At 51.0% G+C, this 27927-nt stretch overlaps 1 protein-coding gene across 1 annotated transcript in view; it reads right to left on the bottom strand.

The window, feature by feature from the left end:
- Positions 1-27927, bottom strand: part of zanl (zonadhesin, like) — a 123384-nt gene that overhangs the window by 51534 nt on the left and 43923 nt on the right. The window contains exons 41-64 of the mRNA XM_068756186.1: positions 24238-24440; positions 23434-23555; positions 23003-23374; positions 21655-21755; positions 21167-21360; positions 20478-20619; positions 19994-20238; positions 19731-19879; positions 19269-19397; positions 18873-19005; positions 18501-18642; positions 17909-18102; positions 17191-17329; positions 13746-13862; positions 13416-13540; positions 12921-13066; positions 12439-12582; positions 12039-12146; positions 11511-11680; positions 4059-4261; positions 3235-3382; positions 1174-1364; positions 485-626; positions 1-245 (exon numbers count right to left, since the gene is read on the bottom strand). Of these exons, the coding sequence (XP_068612287.1) occupies positions 1-245; positions 485-626; positions 1174-1364; positions 3235-3382; positions 4059-4261; positions 11511-11680; positions 12039-12146; positions 12439-12582; positions 12921-13066; positions 13416-13540; positions 13746-13862; positions 17191-17329; positions 17909-18102; positions 18501-18642; positions 18873-19005; positions 19269-19397; positions 19731-19879; positions 19994-20238; positions 20478-20619; positions 21167-21360; positions 21655-21755; positions 23003-23374; positions 23434-23555; positions 24238-24440 (4004 nt within the window). The remainder of the gene's footprint in view (positions 246-484; positions 627-1173; positions 1365-3234; positions 3383-4058; positions 4262-11510; positions 11681-12038; positions 12147-12438; positions 12583-12920; positions 13067-13415; positions 13541-13745; positions 13863-17190; positions 17330-17908; positions 18103-18500; positions 18643-18872; positions 19006-19268; positions 19398-19730; positions 19880-19993; positions 20239-20477; positions 20620-21166; positions 21361-21654; positions 21756-23002; positions 23375-23433; positions 23556-24237; positions 24441-27927) is intronic.

The raw sequence follows: 27927 nt of genomic DNA, 5'->3' as shown, positions 1-27927 counted from the left end.
CTGCACAGTGCCACCTCTCAGAATGGATACCGTCACCGCCTGCACATGAACATGTGCAGCCTTCACGTAGGAGATGCTCTCCACGTTATAGCGGTTTTCATTGTCTGCATGAACCTCAAAGTAGGGCAGCGTTGTTGCATTGCAGGCTGATGACATCAAATAGCTGCAGTTGCCCATGAAGCTGTAGCTGCGTTTGTCAAAGCTGGTGTAGTGGGGGTCACTAGTTGCTATGCATGTGGATGAATCTGCAGGGACATCCATGATAAACTGCATCAATGAGTTCCACACAGTGTGTCTCGCTAGTTAAAGACGAGGAGAGCCCTGCTTCGTCCAGTCGTCTTTACAACATTGCCCCGCAGCAGCACTTGGAATGAAATGAAGACTGTTGAAGCAAAATGAAACATTTCTACTCTTTCCACGACGTCGCAGAACGTTTGGAGCTGCCTCGACCACCGGGCCTTAAAAATGAGCAAGACAGTGTTACCTTTAAGATAGCAGCCTGAGACACCATTGACGTCTCGACACTCTTCAAAGGGCTCACAGGAGTTATCAACACATTCCAAAGTGTAGTTCCCGGCACAGCGGCACATCGTTGAACAGCCGTGACCAAATACAATCTCCCCAGGCTGAAACACAGGAAGTCGTCGTCAGTGTCCCGAATGCGACCAGGACTCTGGTCCTAGTCATTTCTGTCAGGCAGTAATGTAGGAACATCTCCATTCCCCCCCAAAAGGATTGGACGCTCTTATATTTAAATGAAAACAGTTGCCATGATATGTAAACCCTGCAATTCATTTAAAAAAGCAAAGAGTGACTATTGCAATGTTGAGACAGAAACATAAAAACCTTTGGGGAATTGTAACCTCCTAATTATAATTTGCTGCCTTCTAAAGTCAGGAAAGGGTCATGCTTCCCTCTGTGGCAAGAGTTTGGGAACTGCAGAGAACAACTGCTGTCATTTTAACGTGGAACGCTTTCTATCCTTAGCTGATAATGGACTTCAGCTTTCGAGGTCCAACTCCACTTCGCTTCACTTTCAACCATTGATCGGTCATCATTGTGCTGCTGTGTGCTTTTAGGGTTTTGAAAATGATCTCATTTCTTTTCTGCTTAGTGTCCCAGTTTTTTGTGGATGTTTGGGTTTACATGGAGATAATAAAGAAGACATCTGACCTCATAATAATTATTGTGCTCATCCAAACACCCACATCTGTCCAGTGGCACACAGCGCCATCCTTTGAAGACAAACCCTGGTTTGCAGAAGCAACCACTGATACATGATCCAGTGCAGTTGGTGGAAGGTTCCATACAGGTGGGGATACAAGCTGGACCACAGTCTATATAGTCTGAGTCGGGAGGACATGGCTCTGGAAAGAGGAAAGGAATATGTTGAAAGGGTTAAAAAGACGTTGTTTTTTTTCTTTTCTGCTTTTTTTCACCCAACTCCGCCCACACCTGGATTCTTGCCTCAGCAACCGCGGTAGCTGCACGCTGCTTGGTCTGTCGGTACCTGTCTGCTGCCTCCGGAGTCCCACAGGCCAAAAAGGCCTGATAGGACTCCTCCTTCAGCTTGACGGCATCCCTCACCACCAGAGTCCACCAAGAGGTTCGGGTATTGCCCCCACGAGGGGCACCGACCACCTTACGGCCACAGCACCGACCAGCCGCTTCGACAATGGAGGCACGGAACATGGTCCACTCGGACTCAATGTCCCCCGGGACATGGTCGAAGCTCTCCCGGAGGTGGGGGCTAAGACTCCTTCTGACAAGAGATTCTGCCAGACGTTCCCAACAGACCCTCACAATACATTTGGGCCTGCCAGGTCTGTCCGGCATCCTCCCCCACCGTCAGTGTTGACTCACCACCAGGTGGTGATCGGTTGACAGCTCCGCCCCTCTCTTCGCCCGAGTGTCCAAGACATGAGTCTGCAAGTCCGGCGATACGACTACAAGGTCGATCATAGAACTGCGGCCTAGGGCGTCCTGGTGCCAAGTGCACATGTGGACACCCTTATGCTTGAACATGGTGTTTGGACAGTCTGTGACGAGCACAGAAGTCCAATAACAAAACACCACTCGGGTTCTGATCAGTGGGGCCATTCCTCTCAATCACGCCCCACCAGGTCGTGGAGGGGGTGTACCCCAATAGGACGAGGGAATCCAAGAAGGAGCAATCTCCAGGACCCCCTCCAAGGACTCCAAAATGGTGGATACTCTGAACTTCTGTTCGGACCATAGGCACAAACAACAGCCAGGATCCATCCGCCCACCCGAAGGTGCCGGGAGGCTATCCTCTCGTTTATGGTGGAAAACTCCAAAATACAGGCACCGAGCTGGGGAGTAATAACTGATCCAGCTCTCACTGGATCAGTTCGCAGCTGCGTGTGAAGCGGCCGGGATGAGAATCAGCACCTCTAAATCCAAGGCCATGGTTCTCAGCTGGAAAAGAGGAGATCCTACCCCAAGTGGAGGAGTTCATGTACCTCGGGGTCTTGTTCACGAGTGAGGGAAGGATGGAGCGAGAGATCGACAGACGGATCGGTGCAGCGTCTGCAGTGATGCGGACGAACTGAGCTTCCTCCGTAGGGGGGCTGGGCTCTCCCTTAGAGATAGGGTGAGAAGCTCAGTCATCCGGGAGGAGCTCGGAGTAGAGCCGCTGCTCCTCCGCGTTGAGAGGAGCCAGATGAGGAGGCTCGGGCACCTAGTCAGGATGCCTTCTCGACGCCTCCCTATGGAGGTGTTCAGGGCACGTCCCACCGGGAGGAGACCACGGGGAAGACCCAGGACACGCTGGAGAGACCATGTCTCTCGGCTGGCCTGGGAATACCTCAGGAACCCCCCGGATGAGCTGGAAGAAGTGGCCAGGGAGAGGGAATTCTGGTCTGCCCTGCTTAGGCTGCTGCCCCGGGGACCCGGCCCCGGATAAGCGGATGGAAATGGATGGATGGATGGATTAAATTATTATGGTATGAATGAGAAAGAAAGCAGTATTAAATATGACTGATATACTTGTTGTTGGTTCTGGTGTGGTTGGTCCAGGAGTTGATGGTTCTGGTGTGGTTGGTCCAGGAGTTGATGGTTCTGGTGTGGTTGGTCCAGGAGTTGTTGGTTTTGGTGTGGTTGGTGCAGGAGTTGATGGTTCTGGTGTGGTTGGTCCAGGAGTTGATGGTTCTGGTGTGGTTGGTCCAGGGGTTGATGGTTCTGGTGTGGTTGGTCCAGGAGATGGTTTCGGTGTTGGAAGAGGGAGACATTCATATTGTCCATCTTGTAACTGGCAGCTCTCAGTGGTTGGATTGCAGCTGCTGTTGTGACACTGAATCAAACCTCCACTGTGACACAAACACTTCTGCTCACAACCCTCCAAGTACCAGTGATCACCAGCCTGACAAACACACACAAACACACACACACGAGTGAACTGGTGAACAGGTGAACACACACTCAATCAGGAGTTTCCTCGGAGAACAACAAAGCAGCACAATAGGGCTGGGCTGACCTGGGACAAATTCCCAGGCCATTATTGATCCCGTCTGTCCGTAGTGATCAGCCATGAAGGTAACGGCCATTCAAGCTTTGGCCAATCAGAAGTGTCCGAGCTGATTGAGACCCCCATGTCCGTGACTGGCCCAGTCTTTGGGCTCTTGTTTCTGGCTATTTGTGATGCGGCAGAGTGACTGAACTCTTAGTAGAAACAGGACAAGATTTGAGGATTTGCTTTGCAATGCATCTCTGCCATAATTGATCACTTCCCTCTTTGTGAATACTTTCACCTGATTGTAGTAGGACAAATGTTTCTGGAATATTTGCAGGAGCATTTCTCTACCTGATTGAAATGCAGGCTCTTAGCTATGTCGAATCTTTCCTCTCTGCTCACTGCTCATTTCTATGTTCATCTTTGACTTTGGTGTATTTCCAACATTGCTTTGGAAGCTTTTTGAGCCGTTTCTGACTCAGGTAAAAGAACAGAACACAGACCACCTGATGGATGGATGGATGACACTTCTACCACCGAGCCACAGCTGCCCAATCGGAACGTACAGCCAGTTGTTGGCACTTACAGGATGATAGGATCCGCTGGCATCAGCACAGCCGCAGTCTTTCAGTGTTACACACTTGTCGTTGCTGAGGATGAAGCCGGAGTCACACTCACAACCCTCCACACAAACATCCTCACAGCCAGGCGGTCCCACCACAGCGAGACATGTCTCTGGACAGGAGCTCACACATAAGGAGTAGGAGCTGTTGGGAGGACAGTGCAAGGCTGCATGGAGAGGCAAAAGGATGAAGGGTGAGGGAGGGGTGAGGAAGGAGGAGGAGAGAAGAACAACAGTTGGATTTCAGTACTACTGTGGAGTTCTCCAGTCTTGGTCTTGAGACCACTTTTTAAGGGTGTCGGTCTTGTCTCGGTCTGGGACAGGGTGGACTCTGGATTTTTGATCCAGACCGGTCGAGACCATCCTGTCTCACCCCACTCACCTCTAGAGCCATGCAGGGCCATCCTGTCTCACCCCACTCATCTCTAGAGCAACGCAGGGCCATCCTGTCTCACCCCACTCATCTCTATAGCCAGGCAGGACCATCCTGTCTCACCCCACTCATCTCTAGAGCCAGGCAGGACCATCCTGTCTCACCCTCCTCATCTCTAAACCCAGGCAGGACCATCCTGTCTCACCCTCCTCATCTCTAGAGCCAGGCAGGGCCATCCTTTCTCACCCCACTCATCCCTATAGCCAAGCAGGACCATCCTGTCCCACCCAACTCATCTCTAGAGCCAGGCAGGACCATCCTGTCTCACCCCACTCATCTCTATAGCCAGGCAGGACCATCCTGTCTCACCCTCCACATCTCTAGATCCAGGCAGGACCATCCTGTCTCACCCTCCTCATCTCTAGAGCCAGGCAGGACCATCCTGTCTCACCCCACTCATCTCTATAGCCAGGCAGGACCATCCTGTCTCACCCTCCACATCTCTAGATCCAGGCAGGACCATCCTGTCTCACCCTCCTCATCTCTAGAGCAACACAGGACCATCCTGTCTCACCCCACTCATCTCTAGAGCCATGCAGGACCATCCTGTCTCACCCCACTCATCTCTAGATCCAGGCAGGACCATCCTGTCTCACCCCACTCATCTCTAGAGCAACACAGGACCATCCTGTCTCACCCCACTCATCTCTATAGCCAGGCAGGACCATCCTGTCTCACCCTCCACATCTCTAGATCCAGGCAGGACCATCCTGTCTCACCCTCCTCATCTCTAGAGCAACACAGGACCATCCTGTCTCACCCCACTCATCTCTAGAGCCATGCAGGACCATCCTGTCTCACCCCACTCATCTCTAGAGCCAGGCAGGGCTATCCTGTCTCACCCCACTCATCTCTAGAGCAACACAGGACCATCCTGTCTCACCCCACTCATCTCTAGAGCCATGCAGGACCATCCTGTCTCACCCCACTCATCTCTAGATCCAGGCAGGACCATCCTGTCTCACCCCACTCATCTCTAGAGCCATGCAGGGCCATCCTGTCTCACCCCACTCATCTCTAGAGCAACACAGGACCATCCTGTCTCACCCCACTCATCTCTATAGCCAGGCAGGACCATCCTGTCTCACCCCACTCATCTCTAGAGCCAGGCAGGACCATCCTGTCTCACCCTCCTCATCTCTAAACCCAGGCAGGACCATCCTGTCTCACCCTCCTCATCTCTAGAGCCAGGCAGGGCCATCCTTTCTCACCCTCCACATCTCAAGAGCCAGGCAGGACCATCCTGTCTCACCCCACTCATCTCTATAGCCAGGCAGGACCATCCTGTCTCACCCCACTCATCTCTAGAGCCAGGCAGGACCATCCTGTCTCACCCCACTCATCTCTAGATCCAGGCAGGACCATCCTGTCTCACCCCACTCATCTCTATAGCCAGGCAGGACCATCCTGTCTCACCCCACTCATCTCTAGAGCCAGGCAGGACCATCCTGTCTCACCCCACTCATCTCTAGAGCCAGGCAGGGCCATCCTTTCTCACCCCACTCATCTCTAGAGCAACACAGGACCACCCTGTCTCACCCCACTCATCTCTAGAGCCATGCAGGGCCATCCTGTCTCACCCTCCACATCTCAAGAGCCAGGCAGGACCATCCTGTCCCACCCAACTCATCTCTAGAGCCAGGCAGGACCATCCTGTCTCACCCAACTCGTCTCTAGAGCCAGGCAGGACCATCCTGTCTCACCCCACTCATCTCTAGAGCCATGCAGGGCCATCCTGTCTCACCCCACTCATCTCTAGAGCAACACAGGACCATCCTGTCTCAACCCACTCATCTCTATAGCCAGGCAGGACCATCCTGTCTCACCCCACTCATCTCTAGAGCCAGGCAGGACCATCCTGTCTCACCCTCCTCATCTCTAAACCCAGGCAGGACCATCCTGTCTCACCCTCCTCATCTCTAGAGCCAGGCAGGGCCATCCTTTCTCACCCTCCACATCTCAAGAGCCAGGCAGGACCATCCTGTCTCACCCCACTCATCTCTAGAGCCAGGCAGGACCATCCTGTCTCACCCTCCTCATCTCTAAACCCAGGCAGGACCATCCTGTCTCACCCTCCTCATCTCTAGAGCCAGGCAGGGCCATCCTTTCTCACCCTCCACATCTCAAGAGCCAGGCAGGACCATCCTGTCTCACCCCACTCATCTCTATAGCCAGGCAGGACCATCCTGTCTCACCCCACTCATCTCTAGAGCCAGGCAGGACCATCCTGTCTCACCCTCCTCATCTCTAAACCCAGGCAGGACCATCCTGTCTCACCCTCCTCATCTCTAGAGCCAGGCAGGGCCATCCTTTCTCACCCCACTCATCCCTATAGCCAAGCAGGACCATCCTGTCCCACCCAACTCATCTCTAGAGCCAGGCAGGACCATCCTGTCTCACCCCACTCATCTCTATAGCCAGGCAGGACCATCCTGTCTCACCCTCCACATCTCTAGATCCAGGCAGGACCATCCTGTCTCACCCTCCTCATCTCTAGAGCCAGGCAGGACCATCCTGTCTCACCCCACTCATCTCTATAGCCAGGCAGGACCATCCTGTCTCACCCTCCACATCTCTAGATCCAGGCAGGACCATCCTGTCTCACCCTCCTCATCTCTAGAGCAACACAGGACCATCCTGTCTCACCCCACTCATCTCTAGAGCCATGCAGGACCATCCTGTCTCACCCCACTCATCTCTAGATCCAGGCAGGACCATCCTGTCTCACCCCACTCATCTCTAGAGCAACACAGGACCATCCTGTCTCACCCCACTCATCTCTATAGCCAGGCAGGACCATCCTGTCTCACCCTCCACATCTCTAGATCCAGGCAGGACCATCCTGTCTCACCCTCCTCATCTCTAGAGCAACACAGGACCATCCTGTCTCACCCCACTCATCTCTAGAGCCATGCAGGACCATCCTGTCTCACCCCACTCATCTCTAGAGCCAGGCAGGGCTATCCTGTCTCACCCCACTCATCTCTAGAGCAACACAGGACCATCCTGTCTCACCCCACTCATCTCTAAAGCCATGCAGGACCATCCTGTCTCACCCCACTCATCTCTAGATCCAGGCAGGACCATCCTGTCTCACCCCACTCATCTCTAGAGCCATGCAGGGCCATCCTGTCTCACCCCACTCATCTCTAGAGCAACACAGGACCATCCTGTCTCACCCCACTCATCTCTATAGCCAGGCAGGACCATCCTGTCTCACCCCACTCATCTCTAGAGCCAGGCAGGACCATCCTGTCTCACCCTCCTCATCTCTAAACCCAGGCAGGACCATCCTGTCTCACCCTCCTCATCTCTAGAGCCAGGCAGGGCCATCCTTTCTCACCCTCCACATCTCAAGAGCCAGGCAGGACCATCCTGTCTCACCCCACTCATCTCTATAGCCAGGCAGGACCATCCTGTCTCACCCCACTCATCTCTAGAGCCAGGCAGGACCATCCTGTCTCACCCCACTCATCTCTAGATCCAGGCAGGACCATCCTGTCTCACCCCACTCATCTCTATAGCCAGGCAGGACCATCCTGTCTCAACCCACTCATCTCTAGAGCCAGGCAGGACCATCCTGTCTCACCCCACTCATCTCTAGAGCCAGGCAGGGCCATCCTTTCTCACCCCACTCATCTCTAGAGCAACACAGGACCACCCTGTCTCACCCCACTCATCTCTAGAGCCATGCAGGGCCATCCTGTCTCACCCTCCACATCTCAAGAGCCAGGCAGGACCATCCTGTCCCACCCAACTCATCTCTAGAGCCAGGCAGGACCATCCTGTCTCACCCAACTCGTCTCTAGAGCCAGGCAGGACCATCCTGTCTCACCCCACTCATCTCTAGATCCAGGCAGGACCATCCTGTCTCACCCCACTCATCTCTAGATCCAGGCAGGACCATCCTATCTCACCCTCCTCATCTCTAGAGCCAGGCAGGGCCATCCTGTCTCACCCCACTCATTTCTACAGCAACACAGGACCATCCTGTCTCACCCTCCTCATCTCTAAACCCAGGCAGGACTAGCCTGTCTCACCCTCCTCATCTCTAGAGCCAGGCAGGGCCATCCTGTCTCACCCCACTCATCTCTAGATCCAGGCAGGACCATCCTGTCTCACCCCACTCATCTCTAGAGCCATGCAGGACCATCCTGTCTCACCCAACTCATTTCTAGAGCCAGGCAGGACCATCTTGTCTCACCCTCCTCATCTCTAAACCCAGGCAGGACCAGCCTGTCTCACCCTCCACATCTCAAGAGCCAGGCAGGACCATCCTGTCTCACCCCACTCATCTCTAGATCCAGGCAGGACCATCCTGTCTCACCCCACTCATCTCTATAGCCAGGCAGGACCATCCTGTCTCACCCAACTCATCTCTAGAGCCAGGCAGGACCATCTTGTCTCACCGTCCTCATCTCTAAACCCAGGCAGCACCAGCCTGTCTCACCCTCCTCATCTCTAGAGCCAGGCAGGGCCATACTTTCTCACCCAACTCATCTCTAGAGCCAGGCAGGACCATCTTGTCTCACCCTCCTCATCTCTAGAGCCAGGCAGGACCAGCCTGTCTCACCCCCCTCATCTCTAGAGCCAGGCAGGGCCATCCTGTCTCACCCCACTCATCTCTAGAGCCAGGAAGGGCCAACCTGTCTCACCCTCCTTATCTCTAAACCCAGGCAGGGCCATCCAGTATCACCCTCCTCCTCTCTCGAGCCAGGCAGGACCTCCCTGTCTCACCCAACTCTTCTCTAGAGCCAGGCAGGACCACCAAAGCTTCTAGAGAAAGCAGTTTCCAGTCAGCTGTGTGAATTCTTACAAGACAATCAGTTATTTGAGGTTTTCCAGTCGTGTTTCAGAGCTCATCATAGCACAGAGACAGCATTAGTTAAAGTCACCAATGACCTTTACTAGCGTCTGATAATGGACTTGTCCCCGTGCTTATTTTATTAGATCTCAGTGCAGCCTTTGACACAATAGATCATCAGATTCTGTTACAGAGGCTGGAACAATCTGTTGGTGTTAGAGGATCTGCATTGAACTGGTTTAGATCATATTTATCTGATAGATTTCAGTTTGTACGTGTTCATGATGAATCCTCTACGTACACTGAAGTTAAATATGGAGTTCCACAGGGTTCAGTGCTTGGACCTGTTCTGTTCACGCTGTATATGCTTCCCTTAGGTAACATTATTAAGAAACACAGCATAAATTTCCACTGCTATGCAGACGATACTCAATTGTACCTGTCAGTTCAGCCAGACAAAGTCGATCAGTTGGTTAGACTTCAGACGTGCCTTAAGGACATTAACTCCTGGATGACCGAGAACTTCCTGTTATTAAATCTAAATAAAACTGAGGTTCTGGTTCTTGGGCCAAAGCATCTCAGAAATGTTTGTTCTAGTGTTGTAGTTGAACTCGATGGTGTCTCAGTGTCCACCAGCACCACTGCCAAGAATCTGGGGGTAATCTTTGATCAGGACCTGTCCTTTCAGTCCCAGATAAAGCATATTTCAAGGACTGCGTTCTTTCACCTTCGGAATATTTCAACGGTCAGGCACCTACTAACCCGAAAAGATGCAGAAAAAATAGTCCATGCTTTGGTGACTTCCAGACTGGACTACTGCAACTCCTTACTGTCCGGCTGCCCAAAAAGGTCTATTAAACATCTCCAGCTAATCCAGAATGCAGCAGCTCGTGTTCTAACAGGAACCAGACTGAGAGAACACATTTCCCCTGTTCTGGTGTCTCTGCATTGGCTTCCTGTTAGGGAACGGATTGAATATAAAATCCTTCTACTCACTTTTAAAGCCCTCACCAGCCAGGCCCCTCCTTACCTTACAGAGATGATTATCCCGTATTGCCCCACTAGAACCCTGCGGTCCCAAAACGCTGGCCTGCTCGTGGTTCCAAAAATTTCCAAGAGCAGACAGGGGGGCGGAGCTTTCAGTTATCAAGCTCCTTTATTGTGGAATCGGCTCCCTGATTGGTTCGTGAGACAGACACCATCTCTATGTTCAAGAGTAGATTAAAGACTTTCCTTTTTAACAAAGCTTATAACTAATCGATGCAGTAATCAATATAATCAATATGCTGTCATTAGGCAGCATTGGTGGCTTAACATCATGACACACTGAGCTCCTCCCCCTTTATCTGGTTATTCATGTTATAAATATATGTCAGTAATCTCTCTCTCTTCCTGTAGTCTTGTTCTCTCTCTCCCTCTGTTTGTCCCTCTCTCTCTTTCAGGTCCTTCTGTCCGTGGTGCTGCAGAACCTGGACCTGTGTCCCTCACCACTGATGTCCACATCGCTAGCATTAGCATTTATAGCTTTATATCGCTAGCATTAGCATTTATAGCTTTACATTGCTAACATTAGCATTTATAGCTTTATATCGCTAGCATTAGCATGTATAGCTTTATATCGCTAGCATTAGCATTTATAGCTTTATATCGCTAGCATTAGCATCTTATTTTTGTCTGCTCCTGCTCTGTCTCGCTATCACTTCCTATCCATCTCCTTGTTTTTGACTCGTCTCCGACCTGCCATTCTCTCTCTCTCTCTCTCTCTCTCTCTACCCAGCCGGCCAGACAGATGGCCGTCCACCATGAGCCTAGGTTCTGTCCAAGGTTTCTGCCCGTTAAAGGGAAGTTTTTCCTTGCCTCCGTTGCTTTTGTGGGTCAAGTTGGGTTCTGTGTTTCCCTGCAGGTCTTTCCCTGCTAATCCTGTAAAGTGCCTTGAGATGACTTTATGTCGTGATCTGGCGCTACATAAATAAAACTGAATTGAATTGAATTGAATTGAATTGAATTGAATTGAATCCTGCCTCTGCGACCCGATCCCCAGACAGAGAGACCAACTTCAGAAATGGTCGTGTTCCCAAAGAAGCCCTGAAGGAAATGCTTTATGCAATAAGGACGTCCTGTGGGCCAAACAGAAGCAGAGATGAAAATGGCAGACCGATTGTCCTGCTAGAGTACTCACGGCAAAAGTCTGGCGTCCTCCACTGGTGGACTTTGGCTCCTGCACTCTGGCAGACATCAGTGTAGGCCTGGAGCTGGTCACACAGTACATGCTGTGTGCCGTTGTACTGGCACATGTCATACACACAGCTCTGGAAGTATGGAGAGGGCTCCACGAGACTGATACAGTCCCTGGAAGACACACAAACGCTTATTGGTGGCTGCCCCAACTTAGATGGTCATTATACCATATTATCCACATTGATCTATTGTTATTGTTTTACCCTTTTAATATACTCAAACTTCATTTTATTTAAATACTGCCTCATGTTATTTACTACAGACAACATTATAGGACATGTCTTGTGTAGCATTGTTAATGTAGCATCATTATCATACACATTCATGCATGAGTCAAATAAAATGTAAAAAGCTAGATTGTTTGTGATTGCACATTGTACTTTAACAAGCGGTTCTGGTTCTACGTCAGGACGCAGTAGAATTCTCTGTAAGCTGATCAAACTGGGAAAAGAAAAGTCTCTTTCTATACCTGAAGGGTCCGGTGGGGTCTTTTATCTTGCCACATTTGTCCGGTTTCACCACCTCTGCCTCCAGTGTGGGGTCACAGTCTGGGTCAGGTGTGGTCCCTGGGGTACACCTGACCAAAACAAGCAGGGTGACCACAGGTCATATTCCATGTTTTCATTCCTCTTAAACAATCGGGAAGAATTCAGACAGACAGGTATACACACTCACTGCATACATCCAGAGCAGAAAACAGCTACCTTCATTCTGAGCACAGCAGTCAGACGTCTTCATAAAACGACATGCTTTGACTAAGAATCATATGTGCTCCATCTGGTCCGTGTGCACTGTGTGTATTAAGTACCAGTATAACAGGTGTAGCTTGTATCTCAATCATATGTTTGTAGGAGACGAGGTAAACTCACGACGCATCCTCATCCTCCTCCGTCTGCCAGCTGTTCCCAAAGTCATTGACGTTTCCTATCAGAGTCCCATCTGGTTTGGTGAAGTCATTGTCTGGGTTTCCATCATAGTCACCGCAAAGGCCACACGTCTGGTTGGAATAAGAGCTGAAGGGACAAAGACAGAGAGCATATTGGATTAAGAGAAGTAGAGGAATGTCCTGAGGAGAATTGAAACAATCCTGTTCAGCTCCTCAATGTCATTCCACAAGCAAAGAGGAGCATGCAGAAACGGCTTGTCTTCTCTGCTCTTCTTAGCCAGGGCATCATCAGAGGAAGAACCAACGTAATACACATGACGGGAGGATGTATTGATAGCCTTTCTTCATGACCTTTGAACTTCACCTGAACCTGGATTTTTCACATCATATACCTCTTTGGTATTCAATTATTCAATTCAGACAGTGATCGGGTGACGCAACAAGACCTCAAACCTCGATACCAACCTCGGTACTGAGATCTGGGCATAATGATTTCCATCCCAGCGCACTTGGAGTCCAAAGGACGTCCGCAGGATGACATACTGACCAGCAAGACTGAGAGAGAGGAGAGGAGAGGGGGAGTGAGGGAGGGACACCTGCAATCCATTCACCTGCAAGAGAGAAGACAGGGAGGTACAGGTAAACAAGGAGCCCAGGTAAAAAGAGCGTTCAGGTACAGAGATTAAGATCCATCCAGCCATCCTTCCCTCAGCAGGGATTTCCCTCCTTCCCTTGCCCCAGACACATCCTACAACTCTTCCGACAGGCATTGTGTGCTGACAGAGAAAACCAGTTTGATCCAGATCAAGTAGATGGGAACAGGAATGAATTAGGGGAGGGGGGAGTGGGGATAGATTTCTAGAATTACGACTTTACAGGAGATAAAAGTCAAGGAATGAGAATGAGATGAAAGCATGGAACCTGTGTGAGCGGACTGGTTCCAGTCTTTCCCATACTGACCAGTGTCTTCCTGGCCTTCATCAGGGTCACAGTGTTCCCATCCACAGTCACATAGAGTTTTCTCAGGTAGGACACATGTGACAATCCTCTGTTTTCATTCTTTCCCTCCACTGAGAACCAAGGACCTGGACAGGAGCCACATCACCACCACACATTTTAACATCACTGTGGTTCAATAGATTCATTTTCAGGCTTACTTTATACCTCTCCTTGCTACAAATACCTTTTGAGCAGAAAACTGTGCTTGACAGGAATTCCAAAACACTGGAAATCTGTTCCGGTGCAGTGGAACCAAAGTCAGGAAGAAGAAAGAATGAAACGTGTTCCTACCTGTGTTGTTCTTGCAGCTTCTGGCTAGTGTGTAGGTACATGATCCCATGTAGCTGTAGAACTTCTTGTCAAACGTGTTGTAGTGAGGATCACCAGACACCACGCAGTCCTGAGAGCCTGAGACAGGGGGACAAGCAGCTTGAACAACACCACAGATAAGATAACACAAGATATTCCTTTGTTATTAGTCACACAATGCAGCCTCGTGGTGCGGCTAGCTGGAGCTAACGTAGCATTGCCGGTTTCTCCCTTGAGCCGGTCCCAAGCCCAGATAAATGCAGAGAGATGCGTCAGGAACGGCATCCGGAGTAAAGATTTGACAAATTTGTTCAATTCCAAATCAACTTGAATAAGAAAGTCATACCAGATCAGACGAGGCCCGGGTTAACAATGACCGCTAGCAGCGTTGTTAACCCACGGGACACTTCTGGACACTGGATTACTGTGGGTCAAAGACAGAGACGAAGGAGACGAGGAAGACGAGTGCATCAGCACCGAGAGAAGAGGGAATGGAAGAGTTCAGGACTGAGAGGAGAGACTCTGAATGTTGGGACGATGACGGGAAAAGCTAGAGAGCTGGTGGACATGATGAGGAGGAGGAGGAAGGTGGATGTGTGTCCAGGAGACCAGGAGGAAAGGAAGCAAGGCTAGAAGCTGAGGAGCAGGATTCAAGTTGTTTATAACGGAGGAGAGGAAAGAGGAATGGAGGAGGAGTTATCTTGAAGGAGGAGTTGGTGCAGAGTGTTCTAGAGGAGAAGGAGAAGTTCTTACGCTCCACAGGTAGGAGGTGAGTTAGAGGAGGAGGAGAAGTTCTTACGCTCCACAGGTAGGAGGTGAGTTAGAGGAGAAGGAGAAGTTCTTACGCTCCACAGGTAGGAGGTGAGTTAGAGGAGAAGGAGAAGTTCTTACGCTCCACAGGTAGGAGGTGAGTTAGAGGAGAAGGAGAAGTTCTGGACTGACTTAGATGAAGTGCTTCAGAGCATCCTAGCAGAGAGAGAGTTCTGATTGGAGCAGACCTCAATGGGCGTGTTGGTGAAGGAAATAGAGGAGATGAAGAAGTGATCCAAACCACAAGCCCTGGTTGACCCAGAAGGTCCAGCAGCTGTTAAGAGTCAGAAACACCGCTTTCAGGTGAGAGGACAGAGTTCTGAAGAGGAGCATCAGAGAGGCCAAGTCTGACTGCAGGAGGAGGATCAAGGTCCACCTGGAGAGCAACAACAGCAACCAGGTACAGCAGGGAGTCCAGCACCTGACCAACTACAGGACCAACCCCAGAGTTGCTAACGGCGGTGACTCACTGGCAGAACATCTGAATAGCTTGTTTGCCCACTTGGAGGTGAACTACCCTGAAGCACCTCCACTCCACTACACGGTCAAAAGCAGTTTACAGTTTACGCCTCACGTTGACGGAACATGATGCGAGGTGCACACTGCAGGCTGTGAACCCATGGGCGTCCACTGGACCCAACGGGGTCCCGGGACGAGTGCTAAAGGACTGTGCAGACCAGCTGGTTGGAATCTTCACAAGGACCTGCAACCTATCCCAGTCCTTTGTCCCACCATGCCTGAAGTCCTCCACCATAATCCCCCTGGCCATAAAAGCACACATCTGCGGCCACCAGCCTCGGTACGGGAACCCCACAAGGCTGTGTGCTAAGCCCCCTGCTCTACACCACATACACCTACGACTGCACACATCACAGTAACACACTAGTGACATTTGCTGACATCTCTGGGAGGGATGAATCTGCATACAGGGCTGGGGTGAAGTAGCTGACCAGATGGGGCAGTGGTAATAATCTTCTGCTCAACACAGCAAAGGAAATAAACATTGATTTCAGCAGAAACTAAATGGACTCCACCATTGTGTGCCAGCAGGGAGGAGGTGGAGAGGGTGGCGGACTTCCGCTTCCTGGGAGTAAACATGGAGGAGGCTTGACCTGGAGTGTGAACACCTCTGTGCTAATAAAGAAGGCCCAGCAGAGACTACACTTCCTGGGTGCTCAGGAAGAATAGCACGAGACAGAGACTGCTGGAATCAGTCTACAGCTGTTCTGCAGAGAGTGTGTGTGTGTGTGTGTGTGGTACACCAGCTGCACGGTGGCCCAGAGGAAGTCACTCCAAGAGGTCATTAGTACAGCCCAGAATGGAATTGGCTGCCCTCTCCCCACACTGGAAGAACTATAAAACTCCCGCTGTCTTCAGAAAGCCACAGACTTTGTCAAATACACCTCTGATTTTTTGACTATGCTAGCACCTCCTGGTATTTCAACATCAAAATGTCCCTGAAAACCAGGCTCCAAACCTCCCAAAACAAACTGATTGGGCTACTCCTCAATCTGGGGCCCATGACCCACCTTCTTCCTGGACATTTTGCTAGCCTAAAATGGCTCAGGGTAGAAGACAGGGTTAAACAACTCAAAATGGGATTGGCATTTAAAATAGTCAATGCAGCTCTGCCCTCAGTCCCCTCAATCCCTGCATACCTGAATAAACACCTCCACAGATTTAGTGACACCCACAGCCACAACACTAGAGGGAGCTCAAACAACAACCTGATTACCCCCTCCTATAGGACTAACATGGGTAAATCATCTTTCTACAATACTGCCCCCCAAGGGTGGAACTGTTTGACTCCTGCCCTCAAAACATGCACCTCTTTGGCCTCCTTCAAAACGGCCCTAAAAATACACCTTTTAGGGGGACAGAAACGGAGATAGTCATCACGACTCTCTCCGGATCAACCCCCCCCCCCCCCCCCTTTTTTGTCCACCTACGTTGTACATATTAAGTGTCTTTTTAATTTATTGTTATTTTGCATCAATGGAGTAATTTAATATTAGTTTTATTTGTATTGTTAATTGTCGATGATTTATGTACGAAGGACTTTCAACGGAAACAAGACCGCAAGGGCTTTTTAGAAATGCTCCTCTTAGACAGGATGTTTGACTGTACTTGTACTGTAATACACGCTACTGTTTACTGTACTTGTACTGTAATATATACTATTGTACTTGTAATCTAACATTCTATCTAATAAATATATTCATCATCATCTGATCTGCTACCATCATGCAGGAAGTACCGATCTACCCGAACCCAAACCTGGGCCAAGAAGGTCACAGGTTCAAATCCCCGTTGAACATACATTTCGTCACAAAGATGATGGCAGAATGTTTGGGTTGTCCTGAGAGACGCTACATATTCTGACTGCCCTTCTGTCAAAGTCGTGGTTATTTCAACGTTTCAATGGAACTAACTGCACAGTGAAAAAGGAAAAGGTATCCCTGATGAGAATGAATGAAAATCATTTCAGGTGTGAACAATGTATGACATCACTTCCTGTCAAACTCCTGCAGAGGAGTGCCTGTGATCCTGATCTTGTTTCTGTCAGTAATAAATGTCCAGTTCAGGAATGGCTGCAATGCAGTGGGTGTAAACTCACCAGTGGGGTAGCATCCCAGCTCCCCGTCCTGGACTTTACATTCGTGTGATGGGGGACAGTCGGAGGCAGCGCAGGTGATAAAGGGAGCGTCACACCTACACCTGATGCTACAGTTTTCCACGTAGAACTCCTCTCCAGGCTGACACACACATTCAAAGAAGAAACACGAATGTAGCTTGAATAAGGAGGCGGGGTTCAGTGAACGAGGTGTCGTGCTGTGTTGGGGAACAGCTGGGTGCCTTTCCCAGCATGTCTTATAGCAGGGTGTCTGGGGGGGTCATGTTGGTGCTTGTTCCTTGTATGATTTGATGCTTCCACGCCCCGCCGTTACGTGTTGCATCATTTCCTGTCTTCGGTGTCTGACCTCCTTCCCTCTCGTTGTCACACCTGCTCCTCATTCCCTTCGTCACCCTGCCTTCTTCTCCCTCCCTCTGTCTTCAGTCCTCGGCCAGTTTGTTGAAGCTCACAGTTACGGTCCAGCCTTTTTCTCACGCCGTAGCCATGGTCTCTTTCCTGAACCTTTGCCTGCTTTTTGACCTCGCCTTTTGCCTTACGATTTGGGTCCCTTTGCCAGCGTGGCCTGTTTTCTGTGCACCGAACCTCTTTTCTGGATTAAACCCATCTGTTCCGCGTCCTTGACAGAGGGGGCGTGTAGCGCCGGGTGTGACTGAATGATTGCAGCACCAAATGATAGCCCATCAGACCAACTTCACCGTACCTCAAAATACTGGCCTTTGTGTTGGCAGCCGCAAGAATGGCTCTGGACACATTTCCCAGCACTCAGGACATAGCCGGGGTCACACACACAGGCCTCTGAGCAAGGTCCACTGCAGGAGGGCGGTGTCCCAGTACAAGTCTCCTGGCAGGGGTCTGCACAGGGACTGTAGTGGCTGTTTGGGGGGCAGGTTAGAGCTAGAAGTGGATGGGACAGAGAATTTAGTCATGAGTAGGGAAGCGATAATCTCACTCCAGATTATCAATCTGACTTCAATAAATCTTGTTTAAGTATAACTTTTGTAACTATAGGAAATACAAGATTGTCATTCAAGTGTAGAAATCTAAATCTGAACTCAGTGGAAATGCAGCCGTTCAACAGAAGTTCAGTTCTTCAGGTGCAGCTGCTTCAAAAGCAGCGTGAAATGAACGTCTAGTTGGAAGAACATGTTGCATCGATAAGCATCGCTGAATTCCGTGACTTCCAGGAGCTCCTCAAACCACTGGGGGGGGGGGGGATCATTTCATTCCCTTCAGCTCTCTGAAATTGCTTTAGGCCCGTTCTCAGTGCCTTCCTTCCTTTCATAGACACTCACGACAAAATGTTTCATTTCTCCAGGGTCCAATGTTGACCCCTCGGTCCTGGCACTCATTCACGTAGGCTTCAACGGCTTCACACAGTATAGGCTGGGCTCCGTCCAGCGCACACAAATCAAAGACACAATCTCTGAAGTAACTCTGAAAAGACACATTTCATTTGGTCAGTTACAATATTCATTCCATCTTCATCAGAAACACTAACGAAACTTTGGGCTCCTCTTTTTCACATTTGTTGCTTCAGAAAAGTGAGTGAAAGTCAACGTTTCAACAGAAGCAGACTCAGAGAAGGACACAGGCTGTGGCTCAAGCCGACTGCAAAGGTGCCATGGAAACAGCGACTGTGTGTAAATGTGTGTGTGCTGCCTTACGTTGGGGTTGACTCTGGGGTGGCACACGGCAAAAGGACCTGATGGATCCAGCAGCATGCCACAGTATCCGGAGCTCTCATACAGTTCTTCCTCGTGGCACACAGGGATGGTGGTGTTGGGGTTGTAGTTACACCTGCCACCACAGACAACTTTTGGTTATTGATCGTAGTTGGGGGATAATAATTTCTCCAGCCACCGACAGAGCTTCATAGAATTCACCTTTAATCCAGATTATAATATTTCAAGTACATTCCAAAATGTACGTGATCCATATCCTCCTAAAAATCAACTAATCACCTCTCCACATTCCTGGGAATACACTCCTGGAATGTAAGCTCATGTTTTGTGTAGCGTGTAACATGTGGGCGTGTGCAGGAAGCAACATCTGCTACTAACCCAGCGTCAGTGTTCCAGCTTTGTCCAAAGTCCTTGGCATTGCTGGCAAGTGATCCATCTGGTTTACGGAAGTCGTTGTCGGTGTCTCCATTGTAGTCTCCACACAGCCCACACAGCTTGTTCTGGTAGCTAAGAAAGACAGTGTACATGGAATAACCACCAGAGTTACCCTGAGAACATTTACTGAACAAAGTCGTTTCAGTTACTCCACAGAGATATTTTCAGTAAAGCACAGCTGGGAACAATCTGAACACGACATTTCAACGATCAGTTCAACAGTTGAAGTGTTGCTCTAAATCATCCCATAGAACTCTTGCAGCAGACACTCTGATGCTTTTGTAGTAGTACTAGTACTACTACAACAATAAGGCCAATGAAGCCAGCACCAAGCTGTCGCTATATATCTACATAGATCTAGAGATATAGAGACAGTCTCCCAGGAGCACAGCAGTCCTCACTCACTCTCTGGTCACTTTGATGTCCATGAAATGGTTTCCATCGTAGCGAACAGTCAAACCAAATTGGGCGGCCACAGTGTAGAACCGTCCTGACTTGAACACTGAGACTCCGGGGGCTGGAGTCAGTGGCAGGTTTACCTTGGTCCCGTTCACCTAATGGGGGAGGCAGCAATGTGTTTCAAATCTGTCCCTGCAGAACGTTTGACCGACAGCCACCAAGCTACAAGCATGTTCAACTCGTCCCATCATCATCATCTCGTTTCTTACCTGCACAGTGCCACCTCTCAGAATGGATACCGTCACCGCCTGCACATGAACATGTGCAGCCTTCACGTAGGAGATGCTCTCCGCGTTATAGCGGTTTTCATTGTCTGCATAAACCTCAAAGTAGGGCAGCGTTGTTGCATTGCAGGCTGATGACATCAAATAGCTGCAGTTGCCCATGAAGCTGTAGCTGCGTTTGTCAAAGCTGGTGTAGTGGGGGTCACTAGTTGCTATGCATGTGGATGAATCTGCAGGGACATCCATGATAAACTGCATCAATGAGTTCCACACAGTGTGTCTCGCTAGTTAAAGACGAGGAGAGCCCTGCTTCGGCCAGTCGTCTTTACAACATTGCCCCGCAGCAGCACTTGGAATGAAATGAAGACTGTTGAAGCAAAATGAAACATTTCTACTCTTTCCACGACGTCGCAGAACGTTCGGAGCTGCCTCGACCACCGGGCCTTAAAAATGAGCAAGACAGTGTTACCTTTAAGATAGCAGCCTGAGACACCATTGACGTCTCGACACTCTTCAAAGGGCTCACAGGAGTTATCAACACATTCCAAAGTGTAGTTCCCGGCACAGCGGCACATCGTTGAACAGCCGTGACCAAATACAATCTCCCCAGGCTGAAACACAGGAAGTCGTCGTCAGTGTCCCGAATGCGACCAGGACTCTGGTCCTAGTCATTTCTGTCAGGCAGTAATGTAGGAACATCTCCATTCCCCCCCAAAAGGATTGGACGCTCTTATACTTAAATGAAAACAGTTGCCATGATATGTAAACCCTGCAATTCATTTAAAAAAGCAAAGAGTGACTATTGCAATGTTGAGACAGAAACATAAAAACCTTTGGGGAATTGTAACCTCCTAATTATAATTTGCTGCCTTCTAAAGTCAGGAAAGGGTCATGCTTCCCTCTGTGGCAAGAGTTTGGGAACTGCAGAGAACAACTGCTGTCATTTTAACGTGGAACGCTTTCTATCCTTAGCTGATAATGGACTTCAGCTTTCGAGGTCCAACTCCACTTCGCTTCACTTTCAACCATTGATCGGTCATCATTGTGCTGCTGTGTGCTTTTAGGGTTTTGAAAATGATCTCATTTCTTTTCTGCTTAGTGTCCCAGTTTTTTGTGGATGTTTGGGTTTACATGGAGATAATAAAGAAGACATCTGACCTCATAATAATTATTGTGCTCATCCAAACACCCACATCTGTCCAGTGGCACACAGCGCCATCCTTTGAAGACAAACCCTGGTTTGCAGAAGCAACCACTGATACATGATCCAGTGCAGTTGGTGGAAGGTTCCATACAGGTGGGGATACAAGCTGGACCACAGTCTATATAGTCTGAGTCGGGAGGACATGGCTCTGGAAAGAGGAAAGGAATATGTTGAAAGGGTTAAAAAGACGTTGTTTTTTTTCTTTTCTGCTTTTTTTCACCCAACTCCGCCCACACCTGGATTCTTGCCTCAGCAACCGCGGTAGCTGCACGCTGCTTGGTCTGTCGGTACCTGTCTGCTGCCTCCGGAGTCCCACAGGCCAAAAAGGCCTGATAGGACTCCTCCTTCAGCTTGACGGCATCCCTCACCACCAGAGTCCACCAAGAGGTTCGGGTATTGCCCCCACGAGGGGCACCGACCACCTTACGGCCACAGCACCGACCAGCCGCCTCGACAATGGAGGCACGGAACATGGTCCACTCGGACTCAATGTCCCCCGGGACATGGTCGAAGCTCTCCCGGAGGTGGGGGCTAAGACTCCTTCTGACAAGAGATTCTGCCAGACGTTCCCAACAGACCCTCACAATACGTTTGGGCCTGCCAGGTCTGTCCGGCATCCTCCCCCACCGTCAGTGTTGACTCACCACCAGGTGGTGATCGGTTGACAGCTCCGCCCCTCTCTTCGCCCGAGTGTCCAAGACATGAGTCTGCAAGTCCGGCGATACGACTACAAGGTCGATCATAGAACTGCGGCCTAGGGCGTCCTGGTGCCAAGTGCACATGTGGACACCCTTATGCTTGAACATGGTGTTTGGACAGTCTGTGACGAGCACAGAAGTCCAATAACAAAACACCACTCGGGTTCTGATCAGTGGGGCCATTCCTCTCAATCACGCCCCACCAGGTCGTGGAGGGGGTGTACCCCAATAGGACGAGGGAATCCAAGAAGGAGCAATCTCCAGGACCCCCTCCGAGGACTCCAAAATGGTGGATACTCTGAACTTCTGTTCGGACCATAGGCACAAACAACAGCCAGGATCCATCCGCCCACCCGAAGGTGCCGGGAGGCTATCCTCTCGTTTATGGTGGAAAACTCCAAAATACAGGCACCGAGCTGGGGAGTAATAACTGATCCAGCTCTCACTGGATCAGTTCGCAGCTGCGTGTGAAGCGGCCGGGATGAGAATCAGCACCTCTAAATCCAAGGCCATGGTTCTCAGCTGGAAAAGAGGAGATCCTACCCCAAGTGGAGGAGTTCATGTACCTCGGGGTCTTGTTCACGAGTGAGGGAAGGATGGAGCGAGAGATCGACAGACGGATCGGTGCAGCGTCTGCAGTGATGCGGACGAAATGAGCTTCCTCCGTAGGGGGGCTGGGCTCTCCCTTAGAGATAGGGTGAGAAGCTCAGTCATCCGGGAGGAGCTCGGAGTAGAGCCGCTGCTCCTCCGCGTTGAGAGGAGCCAGATGAGGAGGCTCGGGCACCTAGTCAGGATGCCTTCTCGACGCCTCCCTATGGAGGTGTTCAGGGCACGTCCCACCGGGAGGAGACCACGGGGAAGACCCAGGACACGCTGGAGAGACCATGTCTCTCGGCTGGCCTGGGAATACCTCAGGAACCCCCCGGATGAGCTGGAAGAAGTGGCCAGGGAGAGGGAATTCTGGTCTGCCCTGCTTAGGCTGCTGCCCCGGGGACCCGGCCCCGGATAAGCGGATGGAAATGGATGGATGGATGGATTAAATTATTATGGTATGAATGAGAAAGAAAGCAGTATTAAATATGACTGATATACTTGTTGTTGGTTCTGGTGTGGTTGGTCCAGGAGTTGATGGTTCTGGTGTGGTTGGTCCAGGAGTTGATGGTTCTGGTGTGGTTGGTCCAGGAGTTGATGGTTCTGGTGTGGTTGGTCCAGGAGTTGTTGGTTTTGGTGTGGTTGGTGCAGGAGTTGATGGTTCTGGTGTGGTTGGTCCAGGAGTTGATGGTTCTGGTGTGGTTGGTCCAGGAGATGATGGTTCTGGTGTGGTTGGTCCAGGAGTTGATGGTTCTGGTGTGGTTGGTCCAGGAGTTGATGGTTCTGGTGTGGTTGGTCCAGGAGTTGTTGGTTTTGGTGTGGTTGGTGCAGGAGTTGATGGTTCTGGTGTGGTTGGTCCAGGAGTTGATGGTTCTGGTGTGGTTGGTCCAGGAGATGGTTTCGGTGTTGGAAGAGGGAGACATTCATATTGTCCATCTTGTAACTGGCAGCTCTCAGTGGTTGGATTGCAGCTGCTGTTGTGACACTGAATCAAACCTCCACTGTGACACAAACACTTCTGCTCACAACCCTCCAAGTACCAGTGATCACCAGCCTGACAAACACACACAAACACACACACACACACACGAGTGAACTGGTGAACAGGTGAACACACACTCAATCAGGAGTTTCCTCGGAGAACAACAAAGCAGCACAATAGGGCTGGGCTGACCTGGGACAAATTCCCAGGCCATTATTGATCCCGTCTGTCCGTAGTGATCAGCCATGAAGGTAACGGCCATTCAAGCTTTGGCCAATCAGAAGTGTCCGAGCTGATTGAGACCCCCATGTCCGTGACTGGCCCAGTCTTTGGGCTCTTGTTTCTGGCTATTTGTGATGCGGCAGAGTGACTGAACTCTTAGTAGAAACAGGACAAGATTTGAGGATTTGCTTTGCAATGCATCTCTGCCATAATTGATCACTTCCCTCTTTGTGAATACTTTCACCTGATTGTAGTAGGACAAATGTTTCTGGAATATTTGCAGGAGCATTTCTCTACCTGATTGAAATGCAGGCTCTTAGCTATGTCGAATCTTTCCTTTCTGCTCACTGCTCATTTCTATGTTCATCTTTGACTTTGGTGTATTTCCAACATTGCTTTGGAAGCTTTTTGAGCCGTTTCTGACTCAGGTAAAAGAACAGAACACAGACCACCTGATGGATGGATGGATGACACTTCTACCACCGAGCCACAGCTGCCCAATCGGAACGTACAGCCAGTTGTTGGCACTTACAGGATGATAGGATCCGCTGGCATCAGCACAGCCGCAGTCTTTCAGTGTTACACACTTGTCGTTGCTGAGGATGAAGCCGGAGTCACACTCACAACCCTCCACACAAACATCTTCACAGCCAGGCGGTCCCACCACAGCGAGACATGTCTCTGGACAGGAGCTCACACATAAGGAGTAGGAGCTGTTGGGAGGACAGTGCAAGGCTGCATGGAGAGGCAAAAGGATGAAGGGTGAGGGAGGGGTGAGGAAGGAGGAGGAGAGAAGAACAACAGTTGGATTTCAGTACTACTGTGGAGTTCTCCAGTCTTGGTCTTGAGACCACTTTTTAAGGGTCTCGGTCTTGTCTCGGTCTGGGACAGGGTGGACTCCGGATTTTTGATCCAGACCGGTCGAGACCATCCTGTCTCACCCCACTCATCTCTAGAGCCATGCAGGGCCATCCTGTCTCACCCTCCACATCTCAAGAGCCAGGCAGGACCATCCTGTCTCACCCCACTCATCTCTAGATCCAGGCAGGACCATCCTGTCTCACCCCACTCATCTCTAGAGCCATGCAGGGCCATCCTGTCTCACCCTCCACATCTCAAGAGCCAGGCAGGACCATCCTGTCTCACCCCACTCATCTCTAGAGCCATGCAGGGCCATCCTGTCTCACCCAACTCATCTCTAGAGCCAGGAAGGGCCAACCTGTCTCACCCTCCTTATCTCTAAACCCAGGCAGGGCCATCCAGTATCACCCTCCTCCTCTCTCGAGCCAGGCAGGACCATCCTGTCTCACCCTCCTCATCTCTAAAGCCAGGCAGGGCCATCCTTTCTCACCCCACTCATCCCTATAGCCAAGCAGGACCATCCTGTCCCACCCAACTCATCTCTAGAGCCAGGCAGGACCATCCTGTCTCACCCCACTCATCTCTATAGCCAGGCAGGACCATCCTGTCTCACCCTCCACATCTCTAGATCCAGGCAGGACCATCCTGTCTCACCCTCCTCATCTCTAGAGCCAGGCAGGACCATCCTGTCTCACCCCACTCATCTCTATAGCCAGGCAGGACCATCCTGTCTCACCCTCCACATCTCTAGATCCAGGCAGGACCATCCTGTCTCACCCTCCTCATCTCTAGAGCAACACAGGACCATCCTGTCTCACCCCACTCATCTCTAGAGCCATGCAGGACCATCCTGTCTCACCCCACTCATCTCTAGATCCAGGCAGGACCATCCTGTCTCACCCCACTCATCTCTAGAGCAACACAGGACCATCCTGTCTCACCCCACTCATCTCTATAGCCAGGCAGGACCATCCTGTCTCACCCTCCACATCTCTAGATCCAGGCAGGACCATCCTGTCTCACCCTCCTCATCTCTAGAGCAACACAGGACCATCCTGTCTCACCCCACTCATCTCTAGAGCCATGCAGGACCATCCTGTCTCACCCCACTCATCTCTAGAGCCAGGCAGGGCTATCCTGTCTCACCCCACTCATCTCTAGAGCAACACAGGACCATCCTGTCTCACCCCACTCATCTCTAGAGCCATGCAGGACCATCCTGTCTCACCCCACTCATCTCTAGATCCAGGCAGGACCATCCTGTCTCACCCCACTCATCTCTAGAGCCATGCAGGGCCATCCTGTCTCACCCCACTCATCTCTAGAGCAACACAGGACCATCCTGTCTCAACCCACTCATCTCTATAGCCAGGCAGGACCATCCTGTCTCACCCCACTCATCTCTAGAGCCAGGCAGGACCATCCTGTCTCACCCTCCTCATCTCTAAACCCAGGCAGGACCATCCTGTCTCACCCTCCTCATCTCTAGAGCCAGGCAGGGCCATCCTTTCTCACCCTCCACATCTCAAGAGCCAGGCAGGACCATCCTGTCTCACCCCACTCATCTCTATAGCCAGGCAGGACCATCCTGTCTCACCCCACTCATCTCTAGAGCCAGGCAGGACCATCCTGTCTCACCCCACTCATCTCTAGATCCAGGCAGGACCATCCTGTCTCACCCCACTCATCTCTATAGCCAGGCAGGACCATCCTGTCTCACCCCACTCATCTCTAGAGCCAGGCAGGACCATCCTGTCTCACCCTCCACATCTCTAGATCCAGGCAGGACCATCCTGTCTCACCCTCCTCATCTCTAGAGCAACACAGGACCATCCTGTCTCACCCCACTCATCTCTAGAGCCATGCAGGACCATCCTGTCTCACCCCACTCATCTCTAGAGCCAGGCAGGGCTATCCTGTCTCACCCCACTCATCTCTAGAGCAACACAGGACCATCCTGTCTCACCCCACTCATCTCTAGAGCCATGCAGGACCATCCTGTCTCACCCCACTCATCTCTAGATCCAGGCAGGACCATCCTGTCTCACCCCACTCATCTCTAGAGCCATGCAGGGCCATCCTGTCTCACCCCACTCATCTCTAGAGCAACACAGGACCATCCTGTCTCAACCCACTCATCTCTATAGCCAGGCAGGACCATCCTGTCTCACCCCACTCATCTCTAGAGCCAGGCAGGACCATCCTGTCTCACCCTCCTCATCTCTAAACCCAGGCAGGACCATCCTGTCTCACCCTCCTCATCTCTAGAGCCAGGCAGGGCCATCCTTTCTCACCCTCCACATCTCAAGAGCCAGGCAGGACCATCCTGTCTCACCCCACTCATCTCTATAGCCAGGCAGGACCATCCTGTCTCACCCCACTCATCTCTAGAGCCAGGCAGGACCATCCTGTCTCACCCCACTCATCTCTAGATCCAGGCAGGACCATCCTGTCTCACCCCACTCATCTCTATAGCCAGGCAGGACCATCCTGTCTCACCCCACTCATCTCTAGAGCCAGGCAGGACCATCCTGTCTCACCCCACTCATCTCTAGAGCCAGGCAGGGCCATCCTTTCTCACCCCACTCATCTCTAGAGCAACACAGGACCATCCTGTCTCACCCCACTCATCTCTAGAGCCATGCAGGGCCATCCTGTCTCACCCTCCACATCTCAAGAGCCAGGCAGGACCATCCTGTCCCACCCAACTCATCTCTAGAGCCAGGCAGGACCATCCTGTCTCACCCAACTCGTCTCTAGAGCCAGGCAGGACCATCCTGTCTCACCCCACTCATCTCTAGATCCAGGCAGGACCATCCTGTCTCACCCCACTCATCTCTAGATCCAGGCAGGACCATCCTATCTCACCCTCCTCATCTCTAGAGCCAGTCAGGGCCATCCTGTCTCACCCCACTCATTTCTACAGCAACACAGGACCATCCTGTCTCACCCTCCTCATCTCTAAACCCAGGCAGGACTAGCCTGTCTCACCCTCCTCATCTCTAGAGCCAGGCAGGGCCATCCTGTCTCACCCCACTCATCTCTAGATCCAGGCAGGACCATCCTGTCTCACCCCACTCATCTCTAGAGCCATGCAGGACCATCCTGTCTCACCCAACTCATCTCTAGAGCCAGGCAGGACCATCTTGTCTCACCCTCCTCATCTCTAAACCCAGGCAGGACCAGCCTGTCTCACCCTCCACATCTCAAGAGCCAGGCAGGACCATCCTGTCTCACCCCACTCATCTCTAGATCCAGGCAGGACCATCCTGTCTCACCCCACTCATCTCTATAGCCAGGCAGGACCATCCTGTCTCACCCAACTCATCTCTAGAGCCAGGCAGGACCATCTTGTCTCACC

Source organism: Brachionichthys hirsutus, chromosome 23 (assembly GCF_040956055.1).
Source record: "Brachionichthys hirsutus isolate HB-005 chromosome 23, CSIRO-AGI_Bhir_v1, whole genome shotgun sequence".
NCBI classification, from domain to species: Eukaryota; Metazoa; Chordata; class Actinopteri; order Lophiiformes; family Brachionichthyidae; genus Brachionichthys; species Brachionichthys hirsutus.
Note: the sequence above shows the minus strand (reverse complement) of the source record. Positions and strands in the feature narration are given on the sequence as shown.